The sequence below is a fragment of the Xyrauchen texanus genome, chromosome 28 (genome assembly GCF_025860055.1).
Source record: "Xyrauchen texanus isolate HMW12.3.18 chromosome 28, RBS_HiC_50CHRs, whole genome shotgun sequence".
In the NCBI taxonomy this organism is placed as follows: Eukaryota; Metazoa; Chordata; class Actinopteri; order Cypriniformes; family Catostomidae; genus Xyrauchen; species Xyrauchen texanus.
The window spans coordinates 8,968,275-8,987,637 of record NC_068303.1 but is presented as its reverse complement, the minus strand read 5'-3'; the positions used below and the strand labels follow the sequence as shown (position 1 = coordinate 8,987,637).

Below are 19,363 nucleotides of genomic sequence, written 5' to 3'. Positions count from 1 at the left end.
AGTTTTCAGTTTCAGATGCCATTCTAGAAATGTGGTATTCACAATCAGCCATGATAACTCCACTCAATTAGTGAAAGTGTCAAATAACAGGAAGGTTACTGAGATTAAGTGAGTAGTATTCGGCTGGTCATGTGATTCTAACATGGCAGCCCCCATGTGTGGACCCTCTCCATGTAGAACAAAACAGATTTTAAAAGGTTACTGATATGACTGGAGTCTGCATTTTAATGTGAGTGGTCATCATTTCCTACATATATTGCAAAATTACAATTCATGTCTTTAGGAATTAAAAAAATTTCATTAAGAAAAAATTACTGAGTACATCTTTAAGCTCAACTGACAGCATTTGTGGAATAATGTTGATTACCAAAATAATGAGGTTAGAGTGAGGCTCTTACAATAGAATGAAAGGTGCCAATTTTAGGAGGGTTTAAAGGCGGAAATACGAAGCTTATGATTTTATAAAAGCCCTTCTAAAACGTGTGTATTGTTTAAGCTGTAAAGTTGTTTTTGCAGTTGTTTTAGGGTGTTAGGGTTTTAGCGATTGAGCGTATCTTGTATGGAACCCTGAATATTCTTTTAAATGAAGAGGCAAAATCTTTCAGGTAAAACCCCTGATGAAAGAAATATTTAACCCAGCCTAAACAGATTTACAGATTTAGCTAGTTTAAGGTGTGTCTTTCATCTGTACTAGCTGAAAAGTGGCCAAAACTCATCAACACCCAGCAAAAAGACCAGCCTGACCAGGCTGGAAAACCTGCTAAGACCAGCAAAATATCTTAGGCTGGTGTAACGAGAGTGAGGCAGCGAAGGCAGACGAGGAGGTGCGGATCCAAATGCAGTTAACTTTTATTGAATGATAAAATAAACAAAAATAAACACAAAGGAAAAACCCACGACAAGGACTGAACAAACAGACAGGGTTAAATACATGCACAAGGGGAAAAGGGACCAATAACCAAACAGAACTCAAACAAGGTAACCAGGTGATGAACAGAAACCAAAGGGCAAACTAATGAGACAGGTGAAAACAATGACCAGTGAACACGAGGGAAAACAAGACTGTGGGGCTACAAAAGGGACAAAAGTGAAAACTAAGGAGTACAAAAGTGACAAAAATGGTAAACAAAAGGGCAACAGTGGAACAAGACAGGGTATACATAACAGCTGGTTTAAGCTTTTTTTTATTTCTTCAGCATGGTAAAGGTGGGGAGAATGATGCCTTTAATTTTCTTGTGTGACAAATTAATCTAAAGCACAGCCACAATTTTAATCTCTATTTTCACCTTTTTTATTTTTTATTTGCAAAAAATTGAACTGGACACCACACACAGTAGGAATAATCCCTACTTTTCTCTTACTATTTGGAAAAAAATAAGTTAGGAATATAAAGTTCAATGTGTACTGTGCAGTAAGGTGTCAGCTATTGTACATTTGATTAAAAAGTAACAAAATAATGAAATTATAAAATAAAATAAAAGAGAGAGAAACGCTAGGAATCCAATGTAAAATAATTATATTAAGACTCCCGATCCAGTAAACTGTGACTTTACTAATGTAAAACCCAAAAACCTTGATATGTGATATATCCTGATTTTTTAAAAGCGACTACAACAGTGAAATGATACTAGACGATCCATATAACATCAATTACATCATAGCTTGAAAGCACCAACAGTGAGATGTTCATTCTGTCATCTGAGATTCTTGATAAGATTGCACATTAATGACATATCAACCTGAAAACTAGACTGACTGCCAGACATTACTAGGAGATTTAAAGATTAAAGAATCAATCTCCATTACAGATCTATCCCTGAGGAAAGACGTACAGACATCTCCCTCTACCACGATGTGTTTTTATCATAAGCGATACACTATAGCCTTTACTTCTACCTTATACCTAAAGGCCCAGTTTACATCTTATATTAAAGTTATAGTCCAGCCAAAAATGAACTCATGTAATACTAAGAAATCTTTCTTCCATGGAACACAAAAGAAGATGTTAGTCAGAATGTTAGCATCAAGTCACATTTAACTTTCACTGTATGAAAAAAGATGGAACGCAGGTAATGGTGGAATGTCTAACATTCAGTCTAACATCTATTTTCCTATATATTTTCATATGTAACATCTTGGGAAGCCCGCCTTACATCTCAAATTTCAGCCCCACTTCAAACCATGGGCTGCATCTCAGTCACGTATGAGACCTCCCTTAATCGAGCCACCACATCTACTGCAACTGGAATGCACGACCAAGTCTGTCAAAATCATCACCTCAAGGCTGCAGATGATTCCCATCAGAAATACGCCAAGTTCTCAATCATCAAATGCATCTAGAGGATGGTTTAGGGTTTTAGACTTTCTGCTGCCAATGTTGTCTGTCCATCATAACCCTCATTGACATCAATATCAAATTCAAGCAGTAATATTTCATTAAATAGAGCATTCAGTTCTCATAGTCCATAGTAGGCGATCACACGTTTCATAGCGTGATGGCTGCGCCATTCGGGTAACTGAGTTTAAGGTTCACAATGCTGATTCATTCACTGTGTTGCATGCCCGAATGTACCCCTATCGGAAAATCATGTTCTATCATTCATGTATGTCACCATGCAATAGTACTTAGCATACAGGCTCTTAATACTCCATTCAGTTAAGATGATGTCTTGTTTTGTTGGTCGCTCCGTTAAAACATTAGCACGTTGTGCTACGTTAAAGCACAAAGTGTATCTTACTTCATACGTCTACTTATGTGTTCTCCAAATAAGGAAGCACCACTTGTTGTTGCATGGCTCTGACACCTAGCAGTAGGCTCAGCTCATTACATTTCCGTATTTCAACAGCGCATTTCAAAAACAGCACTGCATTTTGCTGCCTTATATGATCAAGTCAAACCAGGGGTCTAATTGCTATTCCACAGTTATGTTTATGTTGCATTACTCATTCAGGCATCATTACGTACAGAGATTTGTATTATATGGATCTCCGTAAATCATTTATTCTTTTATCACTGCCCGTTTCAATCAAAGGGGACTTTCTAAGCACTGGGGAATAATAAATGTTCCAAATTTCAAAGGTCATTACGAGTTTCACAACTATATTACCCTAACTACATTACATTTTTATTTTAAGTATCAATGTATTTTGGTCATTGCTCCATTCACTTTTAATGTGCTCGTGGTTGGGGCAGTTACATTTAGTAGCAAGTAAGTAAGGTTTAATTTACTCATTGGATAAAACCTGTGCTGGATTAGTTTTTTCACAGTGTTCAAAATTCCAAAGCTCATTATTTCAATTCCGCTACAGTTAATTTTACGTGCTTCCTCAAAATGTTTTCTAGGTTAGTTCTATAACTACGTTTGTCTAAAGTCATTAATTTTATTTTTAGTTACCAATTTATTTTGCTCTCTGCTCCGTTCAATATATTTACAGTGAGGTAATTAGGGCTTGTGCCACATTAGCGCTTCTTATATAAGCTTTACATGTCATGGACAATGCATCTTTTTGCTGGGTTTAACAGGAGCTTCGGCTTCAAATATCACATCTTTTCCATCTACATACTTCAAACCCATCCAAGGCTGGGCACAGAACCCTCCTGACTGGCACATTTCGGCATCATGTGGCAAATTTTACTTCACTGTCCATCTCACAGTTGGTTGTAGACGTGGTCTGCACATTTAATTCTCTGTCGGAAGGCTTATGCTGGATTCCCATCCATACACACCTGCTCCGATTCTCTGCTCCTCTTTTCCTGTGCCACTAACAGCTCCACTTTGGACGTTTAAACAAGTTTTCTCACAAGCTGGGCATTCCATCTTACTATTAAGCCCCTTTACGCCTCTCGTATTTTCTGGCATCATGCTCGATTGCCCCAAGATGCAAGCTTCCCCGCCTCTCTATAAATTAGACAGATCATTAGTTTGTAGTTCCTTCCTCCCATCAGTTTCAGTTTCCATATGCGATCTCCTGTCCCTTTGGGTCACCTTAGTTTGCCATGGGCATCATCCATCAAGGCCGCTCGATCTCTTGCCTCCTCATGCTATCCCTTTCCGTCGATAACTCTCTGACAACCTATCTATTGACGATGGCTGCCAATCGGACCTCCAGTTTTTGTCCCCGTTACTGAATCTCTGGAATGGAATTTTCCTTTTCCATAACAAAAACCCTGAAACCTTTTTGCTGTGAAAACCATTTTCACAGACAAGTGCCCTCCATAGGTCTTGGAGGCTACTTTATAGGAGCATGGTTCACAGGGAAATAGCCAGACGAATTTCTCACTCTCTGGCTCAGCTCCCCTTTATCCGCATCTTCAGAATTTACCCTGTCATCACCAGCATATTATGGGCTCCCCTCTAGGCACGAAAACATGTCATTGATTTTGCAACAACACTGCTGCCGTCACTATCATCTTTAAGGCCAGTCCTCCTCCAGGCTCATTATGCATCTACTGAGACATCTGAGATGGCATCAACTGCACTTCATTCTCTCAGATGAGCACATTCCAGGATTTTTTCAATCCAATCGTTGACTCTTTATTTTGTTTTCAGGAGATTCATCGACTATGTTCCCCTGCCAGCATACTTCCCATCCCCTGCCCGCACATTTCGGACCTTCTGCCACACTAAGCCCCTCACACCTCTCCATTTTAGATTCCACTAAAACTCATGCAGAAAGGACCCACCCAGTCCACGCACATTTCTCCCCTTTTGTTTTTTTTTTAAACACTCCAAAACTGACCACTCGGGGTGCGGTAGTAGCATAATGATATCTATAATCTCCAGCTCCTTCTGCCCCACACCTCCACGGTTCTTACCATGTGGCTTACGCCAAAAGAGAAAATATAATCTGTGGTTCAATATCATTTCATCAAATAAATGTCATGTCAACTTTACCAAGCCTGCAAGTCTTTCTAATAGAAATGCAAGCATAAGCATGCATTATCTTGTTAGCTCTTAGCCAATCATACATCAGCCATTGCTTTAAAATCCTGCTTTCAATTTACCTCTTTTCTGTTTCTGTGTACCAACATGGCATCCTCCACCTCCCAACCACCACCAGTTGAGTCCCATGCTGCACAGGGGCTCTATGCCCAGTGCCTCCTATCCCTGGCAGTATCTGATGGTTCCAGATGAGAAGCATTCTCATCGGACAGCCAGACAGGGCTTACGCCAAAATAGAAAATATATTCTGTGGTTCAATATCATTTAATCAAATAAATGTTGTTTCATCTTTACCAAGCCTGTGAATCTTTCTAATAGAGCTGAATTAATTCTTAACAAATCTGCATCTATTAAAAAAAACTAGATTTGTACATTTTAAATTGTACATTTGAAGATACTGATGACAATATGAGTTGTGCTTGTCTGAGAAAAACTCACCACTGGTGTTCTATGCAGTTGCTAAGTTGTTCTGAGTGGTGGTCAATGCCACCATATTTGACAAATACGACACCATATTTCATTTGAGAGAAAACAACGCTGTAAGGAATGGACATAAAGTAGGGTCTGTTCATTAGGTTGTCCAATCTAAATGTTTAGTGAGTTTTCATCCAGTCCATTTTTTTTAATACATACAGTATGGAATGGATTCTATCCCTCACAACCTCTTTTTCATTTGCAAATACATTTTAAAGGGTGACCACCCTGACTAAGCTCAATTATAGTTACATAGTCAATGGCTATTGCGAAGGCAAGCATCACTGTTAATATTGTCCAAATTTAAGGTGAGGGATTTGATCAAACCACTAATCCAAGTATTAAACTTCAGCTTGTCCATACAGTAAGTCCATAGCTTAAACTCTCTGTCCAAGCACTTCTGCCAACACTGGATAGATTCTCAGACCCAGTTGTGACCTTGCATCACTGAGAAAAGGACTAATACATTACTAAAGCCTCAATTACAGCTGACAATCAGTGACATATATTAAAAGGCCACCTTTAAACAATCAAAATAACATGCTTAAAGAGCTTAGACTCATAAACACACAGACACACACACACACACACACACACACACACACACACACACACACACACACACACACACACACACACACAAACACAAACACACACACGCACACACACAAACCCCCACTGCTACTCAGTATGAGAGATAATTCACTGTAAAACAAGTACGAAATCAGCCATTACCTTTGAAAGGTCACCCACTTCCAAATAGAAACAGATGATGAAGACATTCCAGGCGACCCAGAGCACCAACCAGACTGCATACTGTGAAAGAGAGAGACAGGTAGCAGGTGATTGAGAGAGCTATCTCAACCTCAAATCACAATAACCAACTAACCAAACACATTTGCATATGCATGATTAAATGGCCTGTAAATGTGTAAGTGGGAGATTTTCTCTGTAATTAATTCTCTGATGTGTGTTCCTTAAAACATTGCCTCCACAGCCTCCACAGATCTGGAATCTGCCAAAGAAGCAGTGAGCGCTGACTGTATTTCTCCAAGGAAGCAGGAACCCTGTGTGGGATTTACCGAGGGTGGCTCGCTCACTGGTTCAAGCACTAATGCTTATCGAAATAGCGTTGTGTGATTAAAAAACAATGAGACAGATTGCCCCAGCTAAATCGCTGGTGGCGCAGTAGGGTATCGCTGAAAATGAAGCACAATTTGGTTAAATAAACACAGGTCTGATTCTCTTTCGCATCATTAGGGAATGAAGCAAACTGACAATACGTTAAACAAATTTGTTAAAAGATGAGGGAAATAGTGCAGGATGCTGTATTAGTTGACAAGCATTACCAGCTTGTAGAGTGTTTTTGCTGATTAAAATGTGAGTGGTAGCACCACATGAGAAATCTGAGGTTTGTTAAGCAAGCAGTGATCTTTAGATAAAATAACACTTATCTGATCTAATTCAAAGTGATACAGGTGAGTGAAAATGAAATACTGAGCAAGGGGAAATGCAAAATCAATTTGAATTACTTGACGGGAGTCGAGCAGAAAATCATGGCCTATGGCGCTTGAAAATGAGCAGTTAACGATGTGCATTTTGATAGCTCTTGAAAAGTCCTGCTAATAGATTGATCAATATGAACTTAGCTTTCATAAAAATTAGGCTTCGCAAAGACACTACAACCTCACTTTACAAATGTACAATTTTGTTGCATTTTTCTACATCTTCATTAAACATACTGAAGAGAACAGCTAAGGCCTTCATGAATTTTCATGCTGGTTTATGCAATTTTAATGTTGGTCTAGCTGGTGAACCATCATAGCAATGCTGCAAAACCAGCAAAAAATTATGGTTGACAAAGGAAGTCTTGCTGGTTAAGCTAAATAAGAAGCAAGGTTCGTTGTCATTTTGGTCCATGCTGGTTGATGCTGGTTTGGGGCTGGTCAAGCTGGTGGCTAAACATGGTCATGATATACACCAGCAAAAATGGTGGTCAACTAACCTGTTTCTGTTGAAGCTATTTAAGTCTGGAGCATTTCCATACTAGTCACTGAAGTTTTATGTTAGCTAATGCTGGTTTACCAGCCAAACATTTATGGTCAACCAGAATGGTCTTCTGTTGAGGATGTTTTCTGGTCCATACTGCTTTATTCTAGCTAATGCTGGTATACCAGCAAAAGATGATGGTCAACCAGAATGGTCTTTCTGGTGAAGATAGTTGACCAATTAAGCTAGATAAGAAACCTTCCACAGAAAAATCTCATTAGTTCAAATAATTCATAGTGCACACACTCCCGGGTGGCTCCTTTAAAGTCTCACATAAGAATGATTTGTTGCCTAATATGTAGTCGAGCAGATATTATCTACTCAGGTAGGGCATCATTGCAGACATTTATAAAGACTGACCTTGAACAAGAGTAGAGACCATCTTCAGCGGTGTCAGAAACAGGGTAGTTGTATTTAGAGATATGCAGTCTTATATGCATGCCTCGGGCTGGGGGGCAAAGATCAACACACCATGCCTGTCTTCCAACTAGAGCATGGTTGACATATCTTGACATGACATACTTCCCACGCACTGATGAATAACAAGGAACCTCCTTCACTTCTGGGGGTGGAATGGGGTCTAGACAGAGCCATTGACTTCAATTAGGCTTCATAATCCAACATGGGAGGAGGTTATGAACATATCATTGAGACGTCTGTTTTGGCCTAACCTTTCTCCAAAGAACGTGTGTAAGCAAGCTGAGCTCACCAGACCATTGAGACTGGTGTAGCGCAAAGAGGAATTTTGCCATCTTCAAATCTGACATGTTGTCATGAGAAGATGTGGGCATTTAGAGGAACCTCATTTAGTCCTTTGCCAGCCACTGGAACATATCGAGTTGAATTAGAATAAAAATGTATCTGGCCTGACAGCATCCCAAAAACGGATATAAGCAAGAGTAATGTTCAAATGTGAGCAATTTATCTCCGTAGGAGACTCTCTCTCTCTCTGGCTGGCCATTGCTACTGACTGAGAAATTGAACGTTGTTTATTCCAAAGGGCGGCTCATAACACTAAAAAGGCGATCTGTTTCATCTCAGTTGTGTGACATGGTCACAAAAATGAGAGCCTTTTTCAAATTATAAATTTTTGGTCTGATCTCATACGTGCTTAATGTGGTAAATGACAACTTGTTCTCCAATAATACCATTGACCAGTTCACTACGCCTCTCATCTACACTAGAACAGCGTTTTCCTCCACTATAAAACTCTCCATTACAGCATACTTTGGAAAACAACTACATTTTTAACAGAAAATTAAGTTTTTAAACAAAAAACAGATTAGTTTGGATTAGGGATGGGTGATATGACCAAAATCTTTTATCATGATATGAGTCATTTTTATCAAGATAACGATGTAAACGCAGCAAAAAAAAAGAAACGTCCCTTTTTCAGGACATTGTATTTTAAAGATCATTTTGTACAAATCCAAATAACTTTACAGATCTTTATTTTAAGATAAAATATTTCCATGCTTGTCCATGCTTGTTCAAGGAACCATAAAAAATGTGTGAACATGCACCTGTGGAACGGTCGTTAAGACACTAACAGCTTATAGACGGTAGGCAATTAATGTCATAGTTATAAAAACTTAGGACACTAAAGAGACCTTTCTACTGACTCTGAAAAACACCAAAAGAAAGATGCTCAGGGTCTCTGCTCATCTACGTGAACGTGCCTTAGGCATGCTGCACGGAGGCATGAGGACTGCAGATGTGGACATGGAAATAAATTGCAATGTCCGTACTGTGAGGTGCCTGAGACAGCACTACAGGGAGACATGAAGGACAACTGATCGTCCTCACAGTGGCAGACCATGTGTACAACACCTGCACAGGATCGGTATATTCGAATATCACACCTTCATGACAGGTACATGATCGCAACAACAACGGCCCGAGTTACACCAGGAATCCGTCCATCAGTGCTCAGACTGTCCGCAATAGGCTGAGAGAGGCTGGATTGAGGGCTTGTAAGCCTGTTATAAGGCAGGTCTTTACCAGACATCACCGGCAACAACGTTGCCTATGAGCACAACCCCACCTTCGCTGGACAAGACAAGACTGGCAAAAAGTTGCAGTTTTGTCTCACCAGGGCTGATGATCGACTCACATTTATCATCGAAGAAATGAGCATTACATCGAGGCCTGTACTCTGGAGTGGGATCGATTTGGAGGTGGAGGGTCCGTCATGGTCTGGGGTGGTGTGTCACAGCATCATCGGACTGAGCTTGTTGTCATTTCAGACAATCTCAATGCTGTGCATTACAGGGAAGACATCATCCTCCCCCATGTGGTACCCTTCCTGATGGCCCTCATCCTGATATGACCCTCAAGCATGACAATGCCACCAGCAATACTGCTTGTTCTGTGCATGATTTCCTGCAAGACAGGAATATCAGTGTTCTGCCATGGCAATGGTGTCTGGGAACTGTTGGAATGGAGGGTGAGGGCTAGGGCCATTCTGCCCAGAAATATCCGGGAACTTGCAAGTGACTTGGTGGAAGAGTGGGGTAACATCTCACAGCAAGAACTGGCAAATCTGGTGCAGTCCATGAGGTGGAGATGCACTGCAGTACTTAATAAAGCTGGTGGCCACACCAGATACTGACTGTTACTTTTGATTTTGAGCCCCCCTTTGTTTGGGGACACATTATTCCATTTCTGTTAGTTACATGTCTGTGAAACTTGTTCAGTTTATATCTTAGTTGTTGAATCCTTTTATGAGTTTATATACACTATATATATATATATATACAGTGCATCCGGAAAGTATTCACAGCGCTTCACTTTTTCCACATTTTGGTTACAGCCTTATTCCAAAATTGATTAAATTCATTATTTTCCTCAAAATCCTACAAACAATTCCCCATAATGACAACATGAAGGAAGTTTGTTTGAAATCGTTGCAAATTTATTCAAAATAAAAAACAAAAAAAAATCACATGTACATAATTATTCACAAGCCTTCGCTCAATACTTTGTTGAAGCACCTTTGGCACCAATTACAGCCTCAAATATTTTTGTGTATGATGCTACAAGCTTGGCACACCTATTTTAGGGCAGTTTCTCAAATTCTTCTTTGCAGGACCTCTCAAGCTCCATCAGGTTAGATGGGGAGTGTCAGAGCACAGCCATTTTCAGATCTCTCCAGAGATGTTCAATCAGGTTAAAGTCTGGGCTCTGGCTGGGCCACTCAAGGACATTCACAGAGTTGTCCCGTAGCCACTCCTTTGTTATCTTGGCTGTGTGCTTAGGGTCGTTGTCCTGTTGGAAGATGAACCTTTGCCCCAATCTGAAGTCCAGAGCGCTCTGGAGCAGGTTTTCATCAAAGATGTCTCTGTACATTGCTGCATTCAGCAGTTCAGTCTTTGTTTCATCAGACCACAGAATTTGGTTTCTCATCTGAGAGGTCTGAGAGTCCTTCAGGTACCTTTCGGCAAACACCAGGTGGGCTGTCATGTGCCTTTTACTGAGGAGTGGCTTCCGTCTGGCCACTCTACCATACAGACCTGATTGGTGGAGTGTCGCAGAGGTATATATATATATATATATATATATATATATATATATATATATATATATATATATAACAATATACTGTATATATCACAATATAGTTACATTTCTCTAAAAATAAAAATAAAAATGTACAACTTGACAAACATAGTCATACATTTTTTTTTTTTTTGTTTTAAATCAACCTAAGTGCTAAATTTCACATTAAGCCACATTTTAGTCTGATGTTGTTGACTAGTATTATTATTATTATTATTATAAACTTTCCTCAAGAAACTCTACATCTCAAAGCACTGCAAATAAGGAAATAATACATAAGTAAAAATATATCCAACAAAAATAAACACTTCATTAGGCTCTTTTTTTTAAGTCATCTATGTATAGAAAATGTAAATATATGATAGCAAAACTGTCTGGTTTGCATCTTAATAGCTAACATCATTCAAACAGAATTGTGTTAGGAGTGACGATGTATAGTTTAAAAAAACCTGCATGACACATAATTGTTGGCGCAAGACACATTGTTTTAGCTGTTTTCCTCGTCAGTGGTCATTCGAATGTTGGGCTGTCAAGCCGTTGTACAGTATATTTAACATGAAAATATGTGGAAACTCACCCCAGTAACATATCGCGGTCTGAACTGTACTGTCCCAAAGAGGCCTAGAATCACTGTGATGATGTGGATGAAGTTTGTGAGAATAGGAGCCCACTGATATCCGAGGAAATCAAATATCTGCCTTTCCAAGATGCTGATCTAGAGATAAAACACACAAGGAGAAGATATGAAAAACATTATTTGCATATGAGCATTTATTTGCATAAAGTCATAGAAACATTTGCTTTTCATTTCCTATTAAACCAGCTTGAGGGGTCACTTCTGATGTCAGCTGTAATGCAGGATAATACAGAGCTCTGAAGACCACATGTGAAGCTACACGCAAGTACTGACGACATGTCAAAGGAATACCCCTGTCATGAAGGCAATTCATTAGGACCGAGGCGTTGGGCTCTCCGGAGATAAACCCCCACCACCCACAAAACCAGAAATGACTTTGAAAAAAAAATTTAAGCTGGCAAGTCCAGACTCGTAGCTCTGCATGATCCAGTCACAGCCACTGATTGGACATGACACTGATGTCAATACCACAAGCTATGGCACTTTCAAAGCAGAGTGGGAAGAGGTCATAGCTTTATCCCCAAAGGAGCTACAAGCAGCCAGCCTCCTAAAGCTAATGCTAATGGCACCCATGCCTCCAGCTACATTCACCACATGCCACAAGAGAAGCAGAATTTGACAATCTGAAACCTCAAGGTCTTTCCTGGAAATTAAACAACAAAAAATCACGCTATTGGATCATTCGCTTTGCCTGAGATACTGCTGTGAGGGAGGCATGTAAAGAGAAAAACGTCTCAAAGAAGGTTGAAAAGCCACTAAAAACATCAATGTCATTGTGACCTCAACAAACAACAACTCAAGTGAACATAAATAGATGCTTTAGAGAGTTGAATAGCAATATGAATATCAAATGACTTTGGCTTTGTTCACACTGCACACAAATAAGATTTAATTTTTAAATCCAATCTTTAGGATTGACTGTCCGCAATGTCATTTTACAAGTTATGAAATCTGATCCATTTCCATATTCCACTACAGCTGCAGACAATATTGCGCACTTCATACAGGTTGCATCTTGAGTGATGACAAAATTTACTTGATAACAGATCTGATTTTCAAAAAAAGTCAGATTTTAATCAAATTTGAAATTACACATGGATATCAGGTTTATCAACATCAGATTCCAAGTATTTTTTGCATTAGAATATAAAAAAACAATTTTTTTTGCTGCTTGTCTGAACAAAGTCTTACAGTCGCACTAAGATGCAGCCAAAACAATGTCAGGTAAAAACGTCTACATAATTGAGAGATGACTCATGTGAGAAATCTATCACCAGCAGATAATGCTATACAGGCTATTAATATGTGAATCCTGTCCATTTCTGCCCAATGATGAACAGTTTGTGACACCCCCATCCGCCCTCATCTCCCCAAGGGATGTGTCTGCCTTTGTCTGGCCGCTTCTTTTGCACATGTTCTGCTAGTGTACATCTGGAAAGCATGCCTGTCTAAAACACTTTTTTTCTTCCATCAAAATGAAAGCTATACTGACACAAAGCAATACCAGCACACTTCACAAAAGTCTCCTGATTAGGAACTCATCAAGCCAAGAATCTTTTAGTTTTGTGTCTGAACAGAAGACAAAAAAAATGTTTCCGTCGCTGCTGAATAAACATGTTATTATGTTGGTCAATGCTGGTTTATGATGTTAGGGCTGTTTTGTTACTGGTCTAACTGGTGGACCAGCATAGCCATGCCAAAACATTGCTGGTGGAGCTGGTTAACCAAGACAGTCTTGCTGATTTAGTTGGTGAAACAGCACACCATCATCCAAAACGGAAGTTCTTCTGTGATGAAATTTTCCAGTTGCTGAGTTTAAAGTCATATTGATATTTGTTCTGGGACTTAAAGTAAAAAATGTAATGTGGTGTCCAGAGACAGTAAAAAAGAAATAAGTCAAAGTCTCATAAAAAGCTGAAATTCCATGACTAGTAAAGAATAATCTTTTATTATTACAGTATATCTTAAAAAAACAAGCAGTGAAACAATAGTGTTTTAAAAAATTATTAAAAACGCTTTTGCCCACCAAATCAAAGTCATTGGGTGTGTAACCAACATGTAGGTAGTTATTTTAGTTTTTATGTTGACCATAAAAACCATAAAACAGGGCCTTTAGACCCTCAAGAGTGCAAGGTTTTAAAAAGCATCTGATTTATTTGGACAGTTTTATGAAAAGGCACATTTTGTTCATATGGTTTTACCCTGAGAACATTTCTTAATATTTTTTACTAAAAAATGCATAATATTTACATATTTTGAAAAATGTGTTTGACAACATTTTGGAAATGAATGATTAAGTTGTTCATACTCTCAGGTATTCAAGGTGCAAAGAAAATATTATAATACTTTTAACTTTTTGGTTAAACCACAATTTTAAAGTATGCTTTAAAGGTTTTTCAAAAATTTATGAAACCAAATTGGACACACAGATTACATTTCTGAGAACATGACACAAGTGTTGAGATGAATCACTCATGTATTATTCCTCTTTTGAGTCACTTTGGATAAAAGCATCTGCCAAATGAATACATTTAAATGTAAATAAGTCAAAGATCTTAACATGAACTCAAACAATTCTCATCAAATTCTTCAAAGACCAAATGGTCTTAGCTATGTTATCCAAACTCATTGTATATCTCCATACTCCTGCCAAATGTCAACATTTGCTTATGCAAAGGAATTTGACAGGAAACATCTAAGATGGCAACTAATAAAACTCTGTTTTTTGGTTTGCTTTTGCTAGTCATGTCACATGATGTCTGCCGTCAAACAATTCCTGCTCTTGCTATTTGTCTTGGCTGTCCTCCATAATTCTTCAATAATTGTCTGGTGATGCAGAAGACTAAATAGATGGATGTATTACCATCTGTTTCCTTAATAGGTTGCTTTCCATTATCCACCAAAAACAGTTGGGAAGGGCAACAGAAGCCAAAGTGTGCGATAACACACCCTTCCCTGATCCATAATACCTATATAAAAAGCTCTTCCTCTCCAATGAGCCATGCATCACGGCCTGTTCTCACAGCCATTGTTAGCTCATAGCTGTGGAGTTGCTACAAACCAAGGGATAAAAGACGATTGATTGACCAAACTCAGCAATTCCATTACATTTAAGAAGTCTTTTTAAAAACTGCTGCCACCCTGAAATCAACGAATAAACCACAGTGACACGCTGTTGAAGGGAGGCCATATGCTAGCACAAAATACAACCTGCCATGTGTGTAGCTAGTTCGCAAAATGCAAATATAGCTAATTACACCATGTTGGTCGGGGATATGGTTTGTAGACAAATGTCTTAATAACACTTAAATTCACAGTTTTTTCCATCAGGCTATTGTGGACACCTGGGGTTATTGACGGAATTCCCAAAGAACATTAACATGTACTATAGGTCCAATGGGGGAAAAGAAGTCTTAAATATTTTATAGAAAGGCTGCAGGGCTTTGTTTGAGGTGGGGGCCTGGTCATCATTAAAGTGGCCCCTGGGACCCCTTTTATAAACAGTAATGTAAACAGCTGTAAGGGCAGCTGTGCTTAGAGTGACAAATTTATCAGGACATTTTTGCATACATGAGTAATTATTAGTGATGTCATAAAATATAGATATATTTATTGATCGGCGCATTATTTTATCAATATATTTTGAGGCACTGATATATTAAAATAAACTTTTTTTTAAAAGTTAACAAAATGTTATTAATGATAGAGTGCAACAAAACTCTATCTTCCAAACTATGTATTTACTTTGATAAACCTATAATAATGATATTATATTATAAATATTTTAGAGCTGTCTTTAGAAGATGGATTTAGAAGGAAATTGCATACATACATCATTCGCCTGTGCGTGTTGACGTCATTTCCATACACAGAGAAAATAAGATTCTCTGGGTGCGTGTGGGAGTAGCTGAAACTACAAGTTTGTTGTCACAACGAACGAGAAAAAAATTGACCATGGATCATTCAAATTGGCAAACCTCAAGGGAATCACTTTGAAAAAAACAAAGAAACCCGAACAGAGCAGAGTCTACAAGCAAAAAGGGAAAGTGACTAATAAAACCTGAATCAACATAGGCTTGGCTCTTCAGAGGTGGCGACAACTCCATGTCTGTGTGTGTGCAGTGAAATACAATAATTATACTGTAATTGGTGCAGAACATTTTCACTTGCTAGCACACGTGTGTATTTTTCTTTGTAACAGCAATAATTTAAATAAATAAATCCTTTAGTCCTAGGCTTGCCAAGGACATGCGAGTCTTGAAATCACATTGACCACTGGTTGGTAACAATGACTATATCTATAAATGAGTTACTACCATGGTCTATTTGGCCAGAATATCCTGCAGTTATAAAAACGTATCAACATTTGACCTTATAGCAATAGTTATGTCTGATGTTAACAAACGCTGCCTAACTTTTGTAATGTCATTTATTTCAAAACATCAATGTTTCCAATAAGTCAAAACAACAGCATAAGATATGGCACTTATCTGCTCAGATGACAAGTTTTTGGATTTCCATCTTTTCCTTTCTTTCGTTATTTATTTGTCCATTTACTCTGGCTTTAAATTAGCTTTAAATTAGAGGCCCAATTGGCATGCTTTCCAATTCTCTTAAATGGGCTATGTGTTTTTTTTTTTTTTTTGGTTTTCTCCAAAAAATAATTCCCAATGCGCTCTAAGTCCTCGTGGTGGCGTAGTGACTCACCTCAATCCGAATCTCAGTTGCCTCTGCGTATGATACCGTCAATCTGCGCATCTTATCAAGTGGCTTGTTGAGCACATTACCACGGAGACATAGTGCGTGTGGAGGCTTCACGCTATTCTCTGTGGCATCCACGCACAACTCACCACGCGCACCACTGAGAGCAAGAACCACATTATAGCGACCGTGAGGAGGTTAACCTATGTGACTCTACCCTCCCTAGCAACCAGGCCAATTTGGTTCCTTAGAATACCTGGCTGGATTCACTCAGCACGCCCTGGATTCGAATTCATGAACTCCAGGGGCGGTAGTCAGCTACTTTACTAGCTGAGCTACCCAGGCCCCAGAGATGGGCTTTGTTTAACAGTCTGGAGTAATAACGTTATACCATTTACTGAAGCTGGTCACGATCACAAACACACAAAGGAGGAGCTGGAGCCAGCTGTGTTCCATTAAATTAGGAAAGTCAGATTTTCCAACTTCCTACAAGGAAAATTGCAATGGAATGCCACTTGAAGTCAGAATTCCAACTGGGAAACGTGTGCAATTTCACTGAGATGCAGGCGCGTGACGTCAAACAAGTATATCGGCACTCAGAGAGATATACAAAGTAAGAGATACACTTTTATTAAGTGATATCGATAAATGAGTCAAAGTTCCTACATTACATGATATTAAAGTGCCTGCAGAACAGGTGTATAAAACATGGTATATTATACTCTCTTTTCGTAATCGTACACTTGTAGCACAAATGCTATTGTTGAAGCATTGTTTACCATTTGGGTTGCTAGAAGACATCTTTGGTGACAGTCAAACACCTGTTAAGCCAACAGGAGCATTGCAGTTTTGATTCCTTACACGTCATCTTCTGAGATCGGCAATATCAAGTAGGAATATCCATCATAATGGACAAATAATTTTTGTCCTTTGATAATGATATGACTCTAATTTGATGGAAAACTATGTGACTTCTGCTCCATAGCACTACAGAATGTTTACGCTGAGCTTTGGTGGTGTGTTTCTACCTTTTGTAGAAAATGAATGATTGTTTTGAATTTTAGAATGCGTGATGTCATCCCCCAGATAAGTCCAGTGTGTGACCCCTTTAATTACCAAGTTTGTGTTGAGAAACATGTCTGAAGAGACAAAGACTATTTTGAAAAAATGTATATATATCGATAATCATCTGGTAATTTTTCAGAGTATCTAATCGTGAAAAGGCATAGATCCCAAGCCTAGTAATTAAATCTATAAATAAGAGAGGGAAATCCTTTAATTGGCTTAACAGTGGACACAGGATTAAATAGGATCTACTTAAAGAATGAAGTTCTTCAAAACTGTTGACCAAACACTGACGCAAAGAGATGCAGAAAAAGTTTATTAAAAGTTAGGTTGGAAATTGGAATAGTATTTAATAGAATAATATTGACTTAATTCTATAATAAATCATATTAGTAGACTGATAGCTCTAAGATTTGGGTGAGCTGCATTCAAAGGAGTTGTAAAATAGCCATTCTACGCACACTTGGGACTACACATTAATTGAATCCAACATTAAATTGGAATAATTTACATTTCTTAATTTGACAGATGCTTTTATACAACACGACTTCAAGTTAAACATTATATTAGTATGCGCATACCCTGGGAATCACATCCATAACTTTACATTATTTGCTATTAACCATTTGAGCTATGGGTACATTGCTAAAAACCATTAAAATTGTAACCAGCCAATAGATTAGCAAATAAAATGCATTATTTGGTGGAAGAATTGTTTATTGTGACTATTAATATTAATACATGTCATTATTTATTTAACACTGGCGTTGAAAGTCATATCCCTATATGTTGCAGCACTTTTATAAACCAATGAGCCACTTGAGGCCATATGTTACAGCGATTTTAACATTGCGTAGTTTGGTATCTTGCTGAGCCCAGCCTAGTGAAATCGCACTAGTTTGATCGTATGTGCAAAGGGTTAATTGTTATTTTTACAGTGGTTTTAGGGTTTATGTTGTGTTGTGTCGTTATGACAACTACATTTTCAAATTGGATATAACTCTACACAGCAAAAGTTAGTAAGTGATTTTATCACACTAAAATCATGTTAACACTTTGTTTACGTCTTGTGGCTATTTGGCCTAATTTACATACTGTAACCCAGATTTTCACATCTTTTAAAGAAAGGAAGGACAAGTTGAAACTCAATTTTGTGGTAATCAACATTATGCCTAAAACTTGTATTAAACACAGAATATTGCTTTATCCGTGGTAAATTGACAATGAGGAGTGTGTGGGGGGAGGGGGGGTGGGGGGTTCAGAAACCATCACTTAACAAATTCTAAAATGTATGTCGAATCTAAAGGTCAGCGTAAACAATTCATGTAATGATATTTTCCCTTTCACATAAGCACATAATGTTTCCTTATGATTATTACTTGGCAGTACAAGCATCCCATTAGTGATTATCCGCTACAGCGCACGCTCTGGTTTTCAGTCCCTGATTAAGATTAAAGTATATTCTCCCTGTGACAAGGCCGAATCTCATTCTCTCAACCTTTTGCTTTCTCTCCGTCTCTCATCCTCTCTCGCTCTACTCCCGTTTCTCTCTCCCTTTTCCCCATTTATATTTCTTTCGGTGTGAGGGGACACGAGCAGCCTTTAATCAGATAGACAAAAGCCAATCAATCAGTTGAGGCAGGTTGAATAGAGAGCTTCAAGGCGCATTCAAACGAGGTTGGCCGAGTTGTAGTGTTCCCAGCGTTAAAGCCACAGAGCATTAACTATGGAATGAGACCAGGCTAATGAAGAAACCTCCCATGCAGCACGGCAGAGGGAAGATGCCTCTTGGCCTGCCTCCATTGTCCGTCAGTAATCCAATCCCATCTGTTACTACTGCCAGTGATTTTAATGCTGCTCTGCAGAGATGAGACTGCAAAATTAACCAAGATACTGCAGAACTGCATGGTTAATTAAACTATGACACATTAACTTG

General features: G+C 38.6%; 1 protein-coding gene across 1 annotated transcript in view; it reads right to left on the bottom strand.

The window, feature by feature from the left end:
* Positions 1-19,363, bottom strand: part of LOC127622077 (sodium/potassium-transporting ATPase subunit beta-1-interacting protein 2-like) — a 217,039-nt gene that overhangs the window by 147,278 nt on the left and 50,398 nt on the right. The window contains exons 2-3 of the mRNA XM_052096009.1: positions 11,602-11,739; positions 6,153-6,233 (exon numbers count right to left, since the gene is read on the bottom strand). Coding sequence (XP_051951969.1) covers positions 6,153-6,233; positions 11,602-11,739 — 219 coding nt within the window. The remainder of the gene's footprint in view (positions 1-6,152; positions 6,234-11,601; positions 11,740-19,363) is intronic.